This window comes from Pongo pygmaeus, chromosome 20 (genome assembly GCF_028885625.2).
Source record: "Pongo pygmaeus isolate AG05252 chromosome 20, NHGRI_mPonPyg2-v2.0_pri, whole genome shotgun sequence".
NCBI classification, from domain to species: Eukaryota; Metazoa; Chordata; class Mammalia; order Primates; family Hominidae; genus Pongo; species Pongo pygmaeus.
The window spans coordinates 48,572,914-48,592,400 of NC_072393.2; the positions used below are offsets into that span (position 1 = coordinate 48,572,914).

The window sequence follows — 19,487 nt, forward strand, 5'->3', positions numbered from 1 at the left end:
GCTCAGCCCTCCATGTGCTGACGTACCTAGGGTTCTGTCCTGAGGTTTTTGACCTGGCCAAGCTGCTATCTGTAGAGGAGGAACAGGCAGTGGCCAGAGAGCCTGTCTGGAGGGACATTGCTCACACCTGAGAGGGCGGGTGTGGGTGAGTTGTATTCTGGGAGCAAAGAGCAATAACATCCCCCTTCTCCCCACAAGCACACAGGAGAGGTCTGTCTTCCCAAGGGACAGCTGGGGGTAGGTGGCCACATCCCGGATGGTGCCTGTGTGTGACCATCACACGCGTTCTCAGCCCCGCAGGGTGCAGCGTTCAGGCAGGTCACAGTGTGCCTGGCTGATTCCCGAGGAGGCTGTGGGCCCTCATGCAGCTGCTGTTCTGTGTCAGCTCTAGGCTTGGCCTGGGATGCCCCAGAGAACAGGACAGATGGAGCAGGGGCGGGTATTTAGGGAGCAGTGACAGAAAGAGTTGATGAGGATGGAGAGAGGTCACGAGGGGAAAGCGCCCAGTGTGGCGTCGCGTGCACCAGCGCTGCCCTGGGAGATGCCTTTAGCTGGGCCCAGGGAAGGAGCAGGTGTGTGGAGCAGGAGCTACCTGCAGAGGGAGTGGTGTTGAGTTGGCGGCTGCCGGGTCACAGAGGAGCTGACAGAGTCCGTGTGGGGAGCATGGAGGGCGCTGAGGACTTGGGCCGAAGTGACCCTGGTGAGGGTGGACCCTGCTGGGTTGTGGGTTCCGCTGAGGGAGGTTGGCATCCCCTGGGAAGGCTCCAAGCCGGGAGGGACTCTGTCGCCCTCTGGTGGACAGGGAGGGAAGTGTGAACGGCAGCAATCCCAGGCCAGGCTGCATGTTTTCTTCCACGTGGATCTGCACACTTCACACGAGGTCACACATATGTTATGTTACAGCTCCATCACCTTCCAGCCCCGTGAGTCCCAGTCTCTGTGGCTCTACGTTCACTGTTCTCCCTCTTTCACAATCAGATGTCCCAAACGCAGATTTTTGTCAGCTTCTGTGAGTTTGTGCTTGTGTGCAGTAGGCGGCACTGTGTATATCGTGGGGGCAGTGATGTCTGGGGCTAAGCAGTGCACGTGGGCTTTGGAGCAGAAGAGGGAGCAGCAGGGTGGGAAGATCAATGTCGGGGGTGCAAGGACAAGTCATTTTCATTTTCTCACTCCCAGGGACCAGAACCCAGGATTCTGACTCCAGGGCACAGTACCATACCCTGCTGGTGTGCCAGGATGTCATGATGCTCATAGCGTCATGTTGCCTTGGCATTCCTTTTTTAAGGTGTAAGTTTATTTGCCGCAAATCAGAGGCAGGGCTTGGTCACCATGGCAATTTTCAATACTGTATCTGGTTCAAGTGGCTCCAGTTGGTGGCCAGAGATAAAATCTTAGAGGCATCTCTCCTGCTTGGTGTGCTGGACTCACCTCTCTCCAGATGCTTTTTTTTAAACTGATAATTCTGACATTCCCCCTCACATTTAAAGTGACCACCTCTCAGTCACAGCGTGAGCTCCTGGTCCCAGTGTTTGCTGCTTGCTTTCAATACATCCATTAAAGCTCCTTGCTGCAAACCTGTCAGATAACACCCTGGACTTAATAAAGCCATTGGCTTACCGGTCTCTTCTCTCCTCCCTGCCTGGGCTTACTGACCTCTGTGTCTATGGTCTCCAGGTGTGCCGAATGCTCCCTAGTGTCTGTAAGTAGTAAAAGCACTTACACTTTCACGTTGTAGTTGTATCATTGTAGCCTTACATGCCATCCAGGGCCTGGCATTGAGGTGGCCCTATGGGACCTGTGCTGGTTGAGCCCCTGCTGGAGCTCTTGTTTTGCGGCCTGTGGTTCTCCTGGGGACAGGAGCCTCCAGCTAACTTGATTGAAAAACTGATGCCTTTCATTGAAACACTGGGTCAGATGATATATTCGTGGCTTCAGCTGCCATAACAAACACCTTAGTCTGGGTGAAATAAACAATAGAAATCTATTTTTCACAGTTCTGTGAATAATGTGCTATTTTAACCACTTTAAAATGCACAATCAAGTGAAATTAACCACATACACAGTGTTAAATTACCATCACCACTATTTTTCCTAGGAAATTTTTATCATTTTAAACTGAAACTTTGTATCTTTTAAACAATAACTCCCTGTATATTCCACCCTAGACTTTGATCATCTCTACTCTGTCTCTATGAATTTGCCTATTCTTGATGTTTCATATAAATGGAATTATACAATTATGTGATTTTGTTTCTGACATATTTCACTTAGCATAATGTTTCCAAAGTCCATGCATGTTCCAGCGGGTGTCAGAGCTTCATTCCTCTTTATGGCAGATGAACATTCTGTTGTATGTGTCAACATATTTATTTGTTCATTTGTTGATAAGCACTTGGATTGTTTTCATATTTTATCTTTTGTGAATAATTCTGCAATCAACATTCCCATGCAAGTATCTGTTTGAGTCCCTGGATTTAATTATTTGGGTATATAACTAGGAATGAATGTTTTTTCAAATGAGAATTCTATGATTAGCTTTTTGAGGAAAAGCAAAATTGTTTCTCCTAGTGGCTGTACCTTTTTATATTCTCACCAGCAATATATGAGGATTCCAAACTCTACATAATGCTGCTACTTGTTATTTAACATTTTAAAAGAATGGTAGCCAGTTTTGTAGGTGTGATGTGGTGTCTCATTGCAGCTTTGACTTTGTATTTTCCTAATGACTAATGATGTTGAGTATCTTTTCATGTCCTTCTTGACTATTTGTATATCTTCTTTGAAGAAATGTCTATTTGAGTCTTTTGCCCATTTATAAATTGGATGGTTTGTCCTTTTGTTATTGAGTTGTGGCTAGTTCTTTATATTATCTGGACATGAAAACTGCCTATATGTGGTTCCCAAATATTTTCTCTCATTCTGTGTCTATTAATAATTTTCTTGATAATTTCCTTTGATGCACAAAAGGCTCACATCTTGATAAAGCCCAATTTATCTGTTTTTCTTGTTTCTCATGCTTTTGTATCATATCTAAGAATCCATTGCACATTTGAGGTCATCAATATTTACCTCTATGTCTATTTTAAGATGGTTATAGGTCTTATATTTAACGCACTGATGAATTTTTTAGAGAATTGTTTGATATGGTGGGAGGTAGAGTTATCTAAATTCACTGTTTTGCATGTGGTTATCTAGTTGTTTCTGCACTATCATTTGAAAAGAGAAGTGTTCATCCATTAAATTGTCTTGACACCCTCTTCAAAGAGTAATTGACCATAAGTGTGAGGGTTTATTTCTAGACTCTCAATTCTATCCCATTTGTCTTTATGTCCATTCTTTTGCCAGCAGCTTATGTCTATTGTTTTGCTGGAGCTTCCCTTTTAATAATTGTACTCTTTTGTGAGATTTCAAATAGGAAAGTTCAAGTCCTACAACTTATTTTGGCAAGATTATTTTGGCTATTCAGGGGTACTTTTTTGAAAGGTGGGGAGGCCCATGTTTCACAATTGGGAAAGCCTTTTCTGTGTTCTTCAGGGGGAAATTTGGGAGAACCTTTTAAGAAACTTTATCTAAGTAGGTAAACTGTCACCACTTTATTTGCTGAAGTGCTATGTTAAAGTGTGCATTGCCTCTTGTGGAGGAATTGTGAGACCCTGGAAGCACTTGCCCACATGGTGAGAGACAGTGAATTCCACGATGAGGGGAAGAGAGAACTTTTTTTTGGTTACAGTGTTGTTGGGGGAGTTGTATACATTTCTACTTCTTTATGTCTCTGTACAGTGGGTGTAGGGACCAGACCCATAGGGTCGGTTGGTTTTTCTCCCCGTGTGTGGAGATGAGAGATTGTAGAAATAAAGACACAAGACAAAGAGATAAAAGAAAAGACAACTGGGACCGGGGGACAACTACCACCAACACCCAGAAACTGGTAGTGGCCCCGAATGCCAGGCTGTGCTGATATTTATTGGAGAAAAGACAAAGGGGCAGGATAAGGAGTGTGAGCCATCTCCAATGATAGGTAAGGCCACATGGGTCACGTGTCCACTGGACAGGGGGCCCTTTCCTGCCTGGCAGCTGAGGCAGAGAGAGAGAAGAGAAAGAGAGAGAGAGCTTACACCATTATTTCTGCTTATTAGAGACTTTTAGTACTTTCACTAATTTGCTACTGCTAACTAAACGGCAGAGCCAGGTGTACAGGATGGAACATGAAGATGGACTAGGAGTGTGATCATTGACGCCCAGCATCACAGGGAGACGGTTAGGCCTCCAGATAACTGCTGGTGGACCTGTCTAATATCAGGCCCTCCACAAGAGGTGGAGGAGTAGAGTCTTCTCTAAACTCCCCTGTGGAAAGGGAGACTCCCTTTCCTGGTTGGCTAAGTAGCAGGTGTTTTTTCTTGACCCTGAGGCTACCGCTAGACCAGGGTCCACTTGGCAAAGGGTGTCTTCCCAGATGCTGGCGTTACCGCTAGACTAAGGAGCCCTCTAGTGGCCCTGTCTGGGCATAACAGAAGGCTCGCACTCTTGTCTTCTGGTCACTTCTCACTATGTCTCCCCAGCTCCTATCTCTGTATGGCCTGGCTTTTCCTAGGTTATGATTATAGACCGTGGATTATTATAATATTGGAATAAAGAGTAATTGCTACCAACTAATGATTAATGATATTCATATGTGATCATATTTAAGATCTATATCTGGTATAACTATTCTTCTTTTATATTTTATGATACTGGAACAGCTCATGCCCTCGGTCTCTTGCCTCAGCACCTGGGTGGCTTGCCGCCCACAAGTGGGCATCTCCATTGAACACAGTAGGTTTTGAAATCCTTGTTTATCCTCTGGGGTCTGGGTCTTGGCTTACCTGTTAGCTGCAGCTGAAGGAGGTGTCTGCTAAGGCAATAATACCTGTGGGGAGAAGAAGGGTTCAGCAGAGTGAAAGTAACTGGGGCTCAGAGAAGCCAGGAAAGTCTGACTCTTAGAAACTGTGGGTCAGCAGATGGGTGTCCTCAGGGGTAAATGGGCCATGCCGGTAGCCACTGCAGTGGACTGGAAGAAGGTAAGAGATGCTGGGTATCCCATGTTCTCTCTCAGCTCTGCAGCTGAAGATTTGGGTCCTGGGCTGGTACGGCCCTGCAGCTGGGGAAGGGTATACAGGAATGGCTGCATATCAGGACCAAGTCCATGTCATCTTCTTAGTTATTGTTACTGCAGATGGAGGATTCTGTTCAGAGACCTGGCCTGGACACTTGGGAGGGCCTACCCCATTCTTTTAAAATTATTTTAAGAGAATAGTATTAGCAAATGTGGTACATGTTTTATTCTGCTAGAATCAGTATTACTGTGATGTTTTACAATGTATCTGTTAGGAAATGGTGGGAGCCATCCACACAATGTGCATTTAAAGGGGACTCTACTATAATTTCAGTTTTCCTGCTCTTTATAGAAACCATCTCTCTGCAAACGCAAAGGCAATATCTCTGTGTTCATTTCTATTGGGAGCCCTGTACGCAAGGTGGAGGGAGCCACATTTCCCCCTGAGATGTTATGTAAAAGTTTGAGGTTGAGATGACATATCTGACACTCTGTTGTTACCCTCAGAAGCTACTACATGTGAAATTCTAATGACTGCATTATCCTGCCAAGTGAAAGAGGCAGGCACGAGCAAGGACAGTTAAGAGGGGTGAGAGCATCATCATGATCGGGAGTCTTGTTCTGACATCTTGGGAAAAACTGTCCACAGTGTGAAGTCATCAACTTGTTGTCCTGGTTTACAGTTTGAATGTCTGCCGTTAGGGTGTTGAACATTTTGTTGAGTTCTGAGTGGCTCAGACGTCAGGTACAAGGGTTTTCCCATGAAATTTACATTGAGTTGTCCACCTCCAGCTTATAGGGCTTCTGGAACAGAGTGGGTCTTGCTCTTAGTGATTCCGTGGGAGAAAATGGAATTGGAGGAACTAGTAGAATTCAGGGTGTTGTCCAGTCTACAGGTGGATAATAAAAACAGAGAAACAATGAACAGAGCTGCAATCTCATAACCGGTATACTACAGTTTTTATTTTCCACATAATTTTTCTCTCTATGGGCATCTCTAGTTTTACCAATGATAATTTCAGTAGAATAAGTTTGGTTGCAAAATAGTTTGAGTTTCTTCAAACGTGGTCTGATTCTTTACATAAGTGCAGCAAGAGTAGCAATGGACCATGTAAGCTGTCTTTTAAAATTTTCTTTTCTCTAAGTTTTTTTAAGGAATCTCAGATTAAACTTTTACAAAACTCTTGAGACTAGGAAGCCAAACCAAGGCTGACTTCAGACTTTGCCTGCAGTTCATATTGGTTCATTCTATCTATATTCTTAAATATAACATCCCAGTCAAAGCCTTGGTAATATAAGCAATGCTTTCAAATGTGTCCTGTTACAAAGAGAGCAGATTGTTACTGTACTTGTGCAAATATGTGTATTACCATAAACATATTAATACTCATGAATAGTTGCCCAATTCAGGGGCAGTCAGGTAGAGAGCAAAAGTAAATGTCTCAATTATCATTCCCAGAAGTATAGTTTATTGAACTGCTATAAGCTATAGATAGATGAAAAGAGAAAAATTCCATAAATCTAGAAAAGAAACCATTTAAAGAATCAGCAAATTTTCAAACAAAAATCATAAAAACATTCTCCTCATTATTATGAATTATTTAAATGAAATCAATGTTTTTCCTTCTTGGTCTAGGCTGGGAATTTTATGAAGCTAGCAGCCTGTTTGTTAAAGTTTTGGAAGTTCTTGGTCAAATTGGGAGGGTTCAGGAGGAGAATTTGGGATTTGCTTGTGCCCTTGGGACACAGGCTGGGAATAAAAATGTTTTCCTGACTCTTCCCTGAAAGCCAGATAGACTCCACCTAAAACCCTATTGCCTATCATGCTGGGATCCACTTACCTAAGACTTTGACTGTCAAGGATTTGGATCTTTCCTTGCCAGTGGCTGGGTTACGAACAGAGCAAGCATAGATCCCGCTATGCTTTGTAGTAATTTGGCGGATAAAGAGCTTTTCTCCTGATAGCTGAAACTTCCCATTAATTGTCCAAGAATACTCTGCCGGTGGGTTAGAGTCCGCGAAGCAGGACAAGTAGAGGTTTTCTCCTGAATGGTAATAGGTGAATGCAGGGCAAATTGTGGGGCGGTCTGGACCATCTGGAGCAAAGAGAATAAAGCCACAGGTGATTTCATCCAAGGGAAGGTGATGTTCCTGGTCTCTTAAAGGGACACAGTGACCCTCTGAGCCAAGACACACCCTTAAGTCCCAGCTAAATCACCTCTATGTTCACTGAGCCGAAGCCTGAGGTATTCACCTGTTTCTGCCATCATAAGCTGTGGGCCCCAAGTCTCCCATGACAAGAGCGTCCCCTCCGCTTATATTCTTGGTTAAGGCTGTGCCTACCCAGGTTTTCCCAGGATAGGGAGTCATGGCAATCTCGGATGTCCAGAAGTAAAGGTGTCTATACTTGGACCGGAGAGAGACTGAGAGGTCTTGTCCCTGTTCGTTTGGATTTAAGCTGGTAGCCTGGCCCACAGAAGGACAAAAGATACAGAGGACATTCAGGGTGACTGGGTCACTGCGGATGCCACCATATCGGTCCTGTATTTCATGTTGATAGGGTCCTGTTTCATTTCTCGTGACACTGGGTTGAATGAGGATGCTATTTTCAAAGGGTTGCTTTACTCTGAGACTGACCGGGAGGCTCTGATCATTTAGCCACCCCATATAGGTGTAGTTCTCACTCTAAGGTTCACAGGTGAAGGCTAAGACATCCTTATTCTCCCTGGGGTTTAAGTTGCTGATGGCGATGTAGGGCTTGGGCAGCTTCGCTGTGTGGATAACAGAGAGAAGATCGTCCTGTGTGGCACCTTTGATTCCTCCACAGGCATCCTTCAATCAGAGTTGGCATCTCCCACATCTCAGCCCACCCAAGTCCTTGAAAGCCAATAGCTGGTGCATGTGTCACAAGACGGATGTATGATGATCTAAGGTCTCAAAGACTGTGAGGTCGCCTGCTCTGTCTTAGGAAAGCACAGACTTCCTCAAGTGTCAATTGAGCAGCAGTGTTGGGTCATGGACAGACACGTCAGTGGGAGTCACAGCCCCTGCTTCCCCTCCCAGTCTCTCCCTAATCAGTTGACTGGCTGGCTCACCTTGGGTTCCTTACCTGGAATGTGCAACTGCTGGGCCCCTTCCAAATTCCATCCTACTTTGCCCCCCTAGATATGATTTCTCTGCAGCTTCCATTTCCAAGGATGTTCTACGGATGAGTAATAATGGGACTTCCCATTGTCCTGAAACTCTGAAGATACTGAGCAACCTGGCCTGGGACTGGACGTTTCAGCATAAATAACACAGGGGAGACCAGAGTCAAGCCTGGAGGTCAGTTCAGTCATCAGGCAGTGGAGGCACAAGTTGGGGCAGTTTTTTGCAGGTGTTTCATGATGACTTACTTGAACCAGTGACCTCTAAAGATAGAGCGGAGTGCAAGGAATGATCTAGAAAGAGTGAAGGGGACAGGCAAGAGCTGTTGGCTTTGGAGCAGAACCATGTTCCCTGTCCTGGGTTCTTTAACTTTCCTCTCCTTCTGCAGAAGGCAGGTGAGGGCCATTTGGATCTTTCCAGAAATACATGTGGACATTTGCAAATGCAGAACTGACTGGTGGAAAGAGTGGGAATGAACTGCTGGAAATCTGGTTCTCATGGACCATGTGTGTTTGATGGATATGAGACAAATTTGGAGAGAAATTTTGAAGTATTTTCTTTCATTGGACATTCTACTCTCTGATTCCATGGGTTCGACTACTCTAGGGACCTCATGTAAGTGGATTCCAGAGTGAATATGAGAAGAGACTGCTGGTTGCCAGGAGCTGGGAGTGGGGAGAATCAGAAGTTGTTCATGGGTGTGCAGTTTCAGTTGTGTAAGGTGGGGAGGTTCTAGAGTTCTGCTGTAGAGCTTGATGCTTATAGTTCACCCAGATTGAGTATTTCTTATGCATAAGAGTCAGGACAAAAAGTGTTTTGGATTTCTGACATTTTTTGATTCTGAAATGTTTCTCGTATACTTACTGATTTAGCATCCCAAATATGAAAGATTCAAAATCTAAAATGCTTCAGTGAGCATTTCTTTTCAGCATCAGATTAGTAGGCAAAAGTGGGAGGTGATAAGCCAAAGATATTCTTGCCCTTTTTTTTTCTCTCACTACGTTTCTAGTTTGGTGATTAGGTTTCGGTCAATTCCATACTGGCCATGCTGCACTCGTGTATTTTTGATGGCTTTGGGATGTGAGAAAGGCTGATTGCTATTTTCTATATCATCAGAACTTTCCACCTTTTCATGGTTGCGTCTTTTTCACAGTGTTTGTGTTGTGGCAGTCATTAATAAGAGCCTGTCAGGTCAGATTTAGGACAGAGTTTTCTAATTCTGCAAAAAATGTTACTAGGTAGGGGTTGCATTGAATCTGCAACTGAGATTGGGTAGTATTGTCTTTCTAACAATATTGATTCTTCCAATCCATGAAAATGGAATGTCTTTCTATATATTGATATCGTCTTTAATTAATTTCAGCAATGTTTTGTAGTTTTCAGGGTATAATCATTTGACCTTTTTGGTTAAACTTATTTCAAAACATTTTATTCCTTTTGATGTTAATGTGAATTGAAATTCTTTTCTTAATTTCCTTTCAGATTGTTCATTGTTAGTGTATAGTCTAAAGAATGATCTAGAAAGAGTGAAGGGGACAGGCAAAAGCTGGTGGTTTTGGAGCAGAAACATATTCCCTGTCCTGGGTTTCTGATTTTCCCTCACCCTTTGCAGAGGGCAGGTGGCTCTTCCCTGACAGCTAGATAGACTTCACTGTAAAACATATTGCCAATGCGCCAGGGATCCACTTACCAGGGACTATGATCCTCTTGATTATGAGATTTGTTCCACCAGTGGCTGAGTTATGGATGAAACAGACATAGACCCCTCTATATGTTTTAGTGATTTGGGGGATAAAGAACACTTGTGCTGATTGCTGGAACTTCCCATCAATCAGCCAAGAATGCTCTGCCAGTGGGTGAGAGTCTGTGAGGCAGGAGAGCTTGGGGACTTCCCCTGTATGGTAATAGGTGTATGAGGAAGTAATGGTGGGGGCATCCAGGCCATGTGGAGCAAAGAGAATGTCATAGGCGATATTGTCAGAGGGAAGGGAAAATCCTGGTCTGTGGAAGGGCCACAGTGACCCTGTAAGCCAAGTCGCAACACTGAAGTCCCAGCCAAATCCCTGCTGTGTTCACTGATCTGGAGCCTGAGACATTCACCTGTTTCTCCCATCACAAGCTGTGGACCCTGAGTCTCCCATGACAGGAGCAGCCTCTTTTCTCCTATTGTGGATCAAGCCTAGGCCTACTCTGGTTTGCCTGTGGCAGAAAGTCATGGCCAGGTTTGATGTCCAGGGGTAAAGGTCTCTGTAGTTGGACCTGAGAGGGACTGAGAGGCCTAGCCTCTGGCCATGTGTATTTGGGATGGCAGCCTGGCTCACAGAGGAACAGAAGATACTCACGGAGGAGATTCAGGGTGACTGGGTCACTGCGGCTGGCACTCACTGGGTTCCGTATTTCACATTCATAGGGTCCTGTAATATACTTTGTGACACCAAATAGAAAGAGGGTCCTGTTGGTTTCAGACAGCTTCAACCTGTGAGTCTTAGGGAGGCTCTGACCATTCATCCACCACAGGTAGCTTGCGTCTGGAGTCTCAGGATCACAGGTTAAGATCACAGTGTCCATGGCCTCCCTGGGGTTTAAGTTGCTGCTGGAGATGGAGGGCTTGGGAGTCTCCACTGTGCGAAAAACAGAGAGAAGATTGCCCTGTATGGCACCTTTGATTCCTCCAAAGGCATTTTTCAATCAGAGTTGGCGTTTCCCACCTCTCAGCCCACCCAAGTCCTTAAAAGCCCATGGCAGGTGTGTGTGTTACAAGACAGATGCATGGCAATCTGAGGTTTCAGAGATTGTGAGGCTGCCTCCTTTATGTGGGAGAAGCACAGACTTTCTGAAGTGTGAATTGAGCAGCAGCATTGGGTGATGGAAAGACACAGGACCAGCAGTCACAGCCCCTGGTGCCTCTCTGAGTCCCTCCGTCTCCAGCTGCCTGCCTGGCCCACCTCGTGGTCCTCACTGGGAGCATGCAGTGCTGGAATCTTCTTAGTCTCAGTCTGACTTTGCGCCCCGAGGTATGTTTTCTCTGCAGCTTCCCTTTCCAAGGACATCCTGGAGATGGATGATGGAACTTCCCATTGTCCTTAAACCCTTTGGGTGCTGGAAAGCCTGGCCTGGGACTGGGTACTTCAGCAGAAATAACACAGGGGAGACCCGAGTCAAGCCTGGAGGTCAGTTCAGTCATCACGCAATGGAGCCACAAGGTGGGGCAGTTTTCCCAAGTGTCTCATAGTGACTGACTTGAGCCAGTGACCTCTAAAGATAGAGCAGAGTCCAAGGACTGACCTACAAAGAGTGAAGGGGACAGGCAAGAGCTGATAGCTTTGGACCAAGACCATGTTCCCTGTTCTGGGTCCATGATGCTCCCTTCCCCCTGTAGAGGGCAGGTGAGGACCATGTGGATCTTTCTAGAAATACATGTGGATGTTTGCAAATGCAGAACTGACTGGTGGAAAGGGCGAACATGAGCTGATGATGGAAATCTGTCCCTCATGGACCATATGTGTTTGGTGGATATTAGAACAATATTTGGGAAGGAGTCTTTGTTTTTTTTTTTTACTATAATCATTTTATTGATTATTTTTATGGTTGAGTTACATATTCTTTGTTTTCTTTTTATTTATTTATTTATTTATTATTATTATTATACTTTAGGTTTTAGGGCACATTTGGGAAGAAGTCTTGCAGATACTTTCTCTCTTTAGACGTTCTACTCTCTGATTCTGAGTTTGACTACTCTGTGTACCTCATATCAGTGGATTTCAGAGTGAATCAGAGAGTAGAATAGTAGTTTCCAGGAGCTGGGATCACGGGAATAGGGCATTGTTCTGCGGGTGTGTGGGTTCAGTCATGCAGGATGAGGAGGTTCTAGAGATCTCCTGTACAGCCTCATGCCTATAGTTCATACAGATAAAGTGCTCCTTACGCAGAAAGCTTAAAACAAAGTGTTTTGGATTTCTAATTTTTTTTCATTTGGAATATTTGCAGTATATGTACTGGTTTAGCAGCCCAAATCTGAAAAATTTAAAATCCAAAATGTACCAGTGAGCACTTCTTTTTAGCATCACATCAGTGGTCAGAAGTGTTGAGTTTTGGAGCATTTTAGATTTTGGATTTCTGGATTTGGGATGCTCAATTTGTAATACTGTAATTTTCCCATAAAATGTTGTCAGGAGTTTAAACCTCATGTTATGTTCTGACTCTAGGAACAAAAAAAAAATTTGGAGGAAACATTAAAATGTTTTCATAAGTGGAAATTTTTACTGATGGCCCAAACATCTAAGATCAATTGCTTGTAGTAGTATTTCTCTTGAGACCAAAATAAGGTTCAGGTGTGCCATGAATTGCAGCAGGATGACATTATGCTCAAAGAAAGATGCCAAAGGTGATTTGAAATTAGCAACTCCTTACGCAGAGAGAGTCCAGTTAAAAGGACAAAACTGGTCAGTGCATCAATTACATAAAGGGAGGAATGATGCCAAATTAAAAGAAGTGATGTGTGTTATGTTAGTAAATATAGAAAGAACTCCCTGCTTCTACTTTCTGTGCAGAGTTAGGAAAAATGGGGTGGACCCCAAAACAGGTATGTGAAATGCTTTCTTCATTTTCTCTTAAGTTCAGGAAACACCACTAGAGTTTAAGTTTGTGTGAATTAGGAAGAGTCTAAGTGAGATGCCAATGGCTCGTGTGACTCCCCACACGAAGAACTCCAACTTATGAAAACGGCATCATCATGAGGAAACAGTTGTATGTGGCACAGGCAGTAAAACCATCAGATAGCGCCCACCTGGCCACCTCCAACTGGTCCCCAAAACCACCAGTTTTCCCATTACGTGTATGTTACAGCCTTTGTAGTTGTCCCACAAGTATAAAATATAAAAATTGCTATTGTCAAAACAAAATATTAAATATGAAGTTGAACATGTTGTTCCACTTTTTTTCCCCACTCTTTTTGAACTTTCCTGTTTCAGTTTTGGATGTTTCTATTGACACATCCTCAAGCTAGGGATTCTTTCCTCAGCTTGTGCAGTCTACCAGTAAGCATCAAAAGCATTCTTCATTTCTCTAATGCCATTTTTTTCCTGAGACAGAGTCTCACTCTGTCACCCAGGCTGGAGTGCAGTGGCATGACCTCAGCTCACTGCAAGCTCCACCTCCCGGGTTCACGCCATTCTCCTGCCTCGGCCTCCCAAGTAGCTGGGACAACAGGCGCCCGCCACCACGCCCGGCTAATTTTTTGTATTTTTAGTGGAGACGGGGTTTCACCATGTTAGCCAGGATGGTCTCCATCTCCTGCCCATGTGCTTGCCTTGGCCTCCCAAAGTGCTGGGATTATAGGTGTGAGCCACTGTGCCCAGCCATCTCTGTAGGATTTTAACGAGTTGTTGACTTTTGAGTTTGTTCAGCTTTTTACTTAGTGTTAGAACCGAGTGACAAATTTCAAGCTTGTTATATGCCTGACAGGAAGCCAGAAGTCTCTAGGGAGTGACTGGAGAATGTGAGCTGCATAGCAGGTTGAGGATGGAGTCACAAGTGAAATGGGTGAAATGAGCCCATGGACTTTGGGGACTGCAGGCCTGTCCAGCCTCTGACACCCTGGTGAGTCAGTGCAAAGACTACAACAGTGACAGCAAACTAGCATGGCTGACTCCATCTGGCATCTAGTCTCAGGTTGGCTGTCCTGACTCATTCCTGGGTATAGGCCAGGCTAACCTTGGGAGGAATTTAGTTTATGGTTTAATTTTGAAACAAGAATGATAATAGTTCCTCCATAAAACTAACACCCTTACTTTGCCCAGGGACTGCCTTTGTCAAACTAGTGAAAGACCATGAGATTAAGATTATAGGAGGGAACTGAATTCTGCTAAAATATTGGCACAGTTTCTATAATCCCTGACTGTTCCAATGTCATTTGGCCAGAGTTTACAAAATTTGTAACTAATTGCTCCTATAGATAACATCACTATTGTAGAACATGAGATTGGTCTTTTGAGATGTTTCTCATTCTTTTGCATTCTGGCAACCGGCTGACCTCATCCATACCTATGACTAATGGCTCAGCCAGTCATGTCCCTACCTAGAGGTGGATTCAAGCACAAACAGATCATTTCCCTCCGCCCGTATGATTCCGTCACCAAACAATCACCAGTACTCATTTTTCAGTCCTGTGCCCCCGAAACTACCCTTGAAAATCTCTAACCCCTGATCCACTGGGGAGGCTGATTTGAGTAATAATAAACCTCCGTCCTCCTGTTTGGCAGACTTGGAGTCATTAAAATCTTTCTTTACTACAAACCACCATTTCAATAAAATTTTTTTTTCTTTTTTGTGCAGGAAGCCAGAATAACTTGTCTGGCAATGATAAGAGTGGATGGAGGAACTGCCTATCCCTGTCCCGTGGTCTTGTTCACAGGTCAGCCTCACAAAGGGAAATAGCCCTGGATGGGAATACAGTGGAAGCTCATTCTCTTAGTGACCTGGGGACATCGGCTGGAGATGAAGCCTGACAGGAGTGGCAACTCCAGGTGATTTCTGAGCCTTTCCTATTTCCTGGGAGGTGGGCCAGGCAACAGTGTTAGTGGGAAGGGAACAGAACAGCCAGCCTAGTTAGAGGGAGTGTCTGGGGAAGGCCTAGGGGTGGAGGAAGAAGCTGTGCAGGACAGGGCTTGCCAGTCAGAATGAAGTGGGATGAAGATGAGGGACACAGAGAAGCAGAGAGAGGCAGAGACACTATGGCAGTGAGCAGTGAGGGCTACACTGACTTCAGAGACCCCAGGGACCAGGTGCCCCCAGTTCCACAGTCCAGGACCAAGGAGCCCTGAGAACCCTCTGGTGGCCAAAGAGCTTCAGAGTTACATAAGGTGGGGTGGCTTTTGGGGCAAGAGGTAGTGGGGGGATGAAACATGGGTGTCAGCCTCTGAAGGACAAGGGACAAGTGTGGCTAGAACCTCCTAGGATTCTGCATCCAAGATCCAGTCTCTAAAGAGGTTTTGGATCATTCATTTCTTCATTCCATTCCTTCATTTGTTATGTGAGAGCTCCTGAGTGTGTGTCTCTCGCTGGGCCTGTGGTGGTGTAGGGTGTGAGTGGGGAAATAAAACAAGGTCCTCTCATTGATCCTCTCATGATAGTGACATGGACACTTTGGGAAACACAGGATTTCAGGTTGAGTGATGGGGGTTAAGATCTGAAGGGGAGGCCTGGACATGTTTTTTGCATTGACTCTGACGGTTGAATGAGGTGATTTAGTTCTGGAGTACAGACTAATCAGCTGACCATTTGCTCTCACTCTTCTGAGGTTTGGATGCCTATGAAGAGAGGATTTGAGCCAATAAATGACTGTGTGGTCCTTGGAACCCAGTAAGCCCTCACTTCTGATGGAGGAGAGGATGGGCTTGTTGCTGCAGACAGACCTCATGTGACCCTCTTCTCCCCTTTGTGTTGGTGTGACTCTGGTTCGGTGACTGTGCCTTCCTGTGCCTAAGTTTTCTGTGAAACAACTAAGTGAAATGGCAAATGGACTGTGGCTTTTCATGCTATCTGTGAATAAATGTTAAATTATTCACAGCCACCTGACCTAATGCTTGGCACAGTGGAGGTGTTCACACAAACAGCATTTATTATTAATTTGCTTCCATGAGAAAGCACCTTTAGGTGAGATCCCTGTGGATAAGCTGCTACCAGGTACATCTTCTGTCTTCTGTTTCTGCTTCTGGGGACATTAGACTTTCTATGGACTGTCCTAAGCCTCCTAAGGCAGTTGGCTGATGGCCTACAAAGCTTGTCTTTCTGTCCTCTCCACTCTGAGTGTCAGGTGAAGAAAGCTCTGTCCTTGCCCAGATGAGGCTCTGAGGGCTGAGCTCTGGCTGGTGAAGAGCTCCAGGAGACACAGTCCTCAGACAGCTGGAAAATCCTTGGTCCCAGTATGCCCTGCCCAAGAAGCCACAACCCAGCCCTGGCACAGGCTCCTCAGCTTTATCTGGAGCAAGGATTTAGGGTCAGGGGTCTGGGGTTGAGGCTTCTAGGGCTGAGTTGCTCTGAGCATATCTCAGTGGGCCCCTCAGGCCAAGCCCTACTCAGTTCTCCAGGGTCTCTCTCAGGGTCAAATTTATGAAGAGGGCATGAGGTGCTTGGCTGAGACTGATCTCCTCCTGCTGAGTCCCCTCATCAGACTGTCCTTCCTCTGCAGAAAGTGTCTGCAGGGTCTGGATGTGGGAAAGGAATCCTGATCTGTTGAAATTTGTCTCCTCTGTGTGTGTCCTGCACTAAATGTCCAATCCCCAGCATGGGATGTAATGCAGAGAGGGACACAGGCAGAGTCCAGGCCTGAAAATCCTGTGTGTGTGAAGTACAAGTGACCCCTGTCCCCCAACACCCAGGGAACATGTGGAATCACTTACCATATAAGGTGAAGGTGAAATTTCCAGTTACTCTTCTAGTCCCATCACCTCGCTTTATGATGTGTAAGGTGTAGGATCCTGCGTCCTCCCGGGTGACATTCTGGATCAGCAGGGATGCATTGGAATATACTGTTTCTCGTCCACTGTATGCAGGCCCATGTATAATTATTTGACCGTCTACTTCGTATGATGTAATGTAATGGTAGAGGTCCTTCATTTGCCCTTTGTACCAGATGTAGCCAGTAAGATTCTGGGGCAAACTGTGGACAAGTAGAAGAACATCCTTCCCCTCAGAAACTTTGGGTGGCTGGGCTTCAATCGTGACTTGGGCAGTGGTAAGCGGGTTCCAGAAGTTTAAAAGTGATGCTAGGAGGTGGAGAGAGCATCAGTCAATATTGAGACCTATGTATTGGGGTGAAAAGATGGGGCCCTGGGTCCTGAGTAGGTCTCTTCAATCTTCAGCCTTGAAGACACACACACACACACACATACACACACACATACACACACACACAAAAGGGACATGTGTGTTTGTGTGTGTGTATGTGTATGTGTCCTACTGTCGTACTAGGTCAAGGTCAGCAGCATGACCCGCATTCCTTCAACACTTCTGAACTTGGCATTTTTCTGTTTGGAATCCTCTTCCCCAGGGGTCTGCACGGCCCCCTCCACACTGCCCTCAGGTCCTGCTCACATCAGGTCATCCTTAGACTTCTTTCCTGACACCTCCTTTAGAGACCCTGGGTCTTCCCTTTCTGACCTTTCCCTGCTCTTCTCCCTCCAGTGTTCTTGTCAACACCTGACCTCACATTCTAGATCTCTTTGCATGTCTCTCTTCCTCCCCATGACAGTGTGAGCTCCGTGAGGACAGGGACTTTTTTGATCTTGTTTTCACCCCAGTGCCTGGAACAGGCTGCAGACTCCTGTAGATGTCAGAGTTCTCAGGGCCGTCCACACCCTGGGTGTTTTTTTCCCCCCAATTGTTGAGGTTTTTTGCTGAGGACAGTGTTTCATGTCCTGCTTATATTTTTATTTGAAGTGTCATCTGATATAGTTATTATTATCATTTTTCAAAATGTGCTGGCCCCTGATGATTAATCAGGAAAAGAGAACATTTAAGATTTTCCTACCTCTTACCAATTTCGGTTCAATGTGACTTTCCTGTTTTGACCCCTGTCCCTCTCTGGTGTTTCTTCCCATATCCAGGCTCCAACAGAGCCTTTTCTTTTTTTTCTTTTTTTTTTTTTGAGACGGAGTCTCGTACTGTCACCCAGTCTGGCATGCAGTGGCGCTATCTCGGCTCGCTGCAACTTCTGCCTCCCGGGTTCACGTTGATTCTCCTGCCTCAGCCTCCTGAGTAGCTAGGATTACAGGAGCACACCACCATACCTGGTTAAGTTTTTGTATTTTTAGGAGAGACAGGGCTTCACTGTGTTGGCTGGACTGATCTTGAACTCCTGATCTCGTGATCCACCCACCTCAGCCTCCCAAAGCGCTGGCTGCTTTTATTTTTTAGAACCCCATCCTCTCCAGGAGACCCCATCCAGTCTCTCTGCTTCCTCCTCCTGTCCTCTCCCAGGAAGTTCTCTCCTCACCTGTGAGCAGGAGCCCCTTCCAGGTGATGCGCTGTGTGCAGAGAGGGCCTGAGAGGGGCCCCATGCTCTGCTGCTTGCGTGTTCTCCTCTGTGGAGATGAGCCTAGGATCCAGAAGCTTCCTGAGCACGGCTGTCACCTGTGCTGTCCTTCCTCCTTCTGCACTGAGCCTCTTCCCAGGACAGGAGCACTTCTCAAGCTCATGGGCGGGGTCAGGCCCAGGACACCTCTCTGTCCCCTCCTCTCTCAGTCCTGCCTCCTTGTCCCTCCTTCTGTTTTTCCTTCTGTCTGTGTTTCAGGTCCCTGGGAATTGTGGAGGCCTCTGCCTTTTTCAGCAGTGATTCTTTCACCAAACCTCAATATATACTTTGTGCAGACACACACACACAGAAGAGACACACACAGACTCACACAGTCACACACATACCCTGCAGATTGGGCAGGCACAGTCCTGGGCCTCAGCCTCCTGCTGTCCCCATGGCTCTGGGTCGGGGTGCACATTTAGGCCCTTTACCCTCTTTCATCCCCATCTGGCTCTCCCCTGCAGTGCAGGCGGCTGGAGCTGCACCAGGTCCCTGTCACAGTGATGCCCCATTGTGCTGTGGGTGAGCTGTGTGTTGCCTGGTGAGAGGGACCCTTCCTTTCTGTAATCATGTCTGGCTTGGCTACAGCTTCCAAGGATGGACATTCAGGACCTGGGTGTCCCAGAGGAAACTGTCCTTCCTGGAGGTGTGCAGGGTGAATCTCTCATGCCTCTTGGGAGGACAGGCCTGTGCTGGTTGCTCAGTCGGGGTTGTGAGTCCCATAGTAAAAGGGACAGTTCTCGGTCACTCTATGGCAAACTGGGATCTGGTGGCTGAGCTGGAGCTCAGGGTTTCTCATGTTCTTCCTGACCATCTTTGATGTCCTCTCTTCTCTGCTCAGCTGATTGTCCTGTGGTCACCACACCTTCCCCGTGGTGGTGCAGGAGGAAGTGGGGAGTTACCCAGGGACCCCGCGGGACATGGCTCATTGAGACGCAGGAGGGGGAGCCTGGGACAGAGCAGGGGTTCAGAGCTGGAGAGATTTATCCCGACTTACTTCGTGGCCATGATGGGCTCAGCCCTCCATGTGCTGACATACCTAGGGTTCTGTCCTGAAGGTTTTGACCTGGCCAAGCTGCTTTCTGTAGAGGAGGAACAGGCAGTGGCTAGAGAGCCTGTCTGGAGGGACTTTGCTCACAGCTGAGAGGGCGGGTGTGGGTGAGTTGTGTTTTG

At 46.1% G+C, this 19,487-nt stretch overlaps 1 protein-coding gene and 1 pseudogene across 2 annotated transcripts; one reads left to right on the top strand and one right to left on the bottom strand.

Moving 5' to 3' along the window:
- The window catches only part of LOC129019891 (small ribosomal subunit protein eS10-like), a 482,677-nt pseudogene that overhangs the window by 61,657 nt on the left and 401,533 nt on the right, over positions 1-19,487 (top strand).
- On the bottom strand, positions 5,294-18,545 carry LOC129019878 (pregnancy-specific beta-1-glycoprotein 2-like). Of its 2 annotated transcripts, XM_063658502.1 has the most exons (5): positions 18,234-18,545; positions 16,639-17,004; positions 10,582-10,860; positions 6,934-7,188; positions 5,294-5,982 (listed from the first exon to the last, which is right to left on the bottom strand). In XM_063658502.1, exons 1-5 carry the CDS (start codon positions 18,295-18,297, stop codon positions 5,966-5,968), a joined length of 981 nt encoding a protein of 326 aa, XP_063514572.1. In that variant the 5' UTR covers positions 18,298-18,545; the 3' UTR covers positions 5,294-5,965. The 2 variants fall into 2 exon arrangements, with proteins under 2 accessions (XP_063514572.1, XP_063514571.1); XM_063658501.1 differs by lacking the exon at positions 5,294-5,982 and having other exon boundaries at positions 6,037-7,188; positions 18,234-18,427.

Coding starts and splice junctions, on each gene's coding strand:
- LOC129019878 (XM_063658501.1), bottom strand. CDS start 18,297: ATGGGGCCCCTCTCAGGCCCTCTCTGCACACAGCGCATCACCTGGAAG. Junction 17,005..18,233: donor GAAGGGGCTCCTGCTCACAG/GTGAGGAGAGAA, acceptor TCCACCTCCTAG/CATCACTTTTAAACTTCTGG. Junction 10,861..16,638: donor TTTCACCTTCACCTTATATG/GTAAGTGATTCC, acceptor TTTTTCGCACAG/TGGAGACTCCCAAGCCCTCC.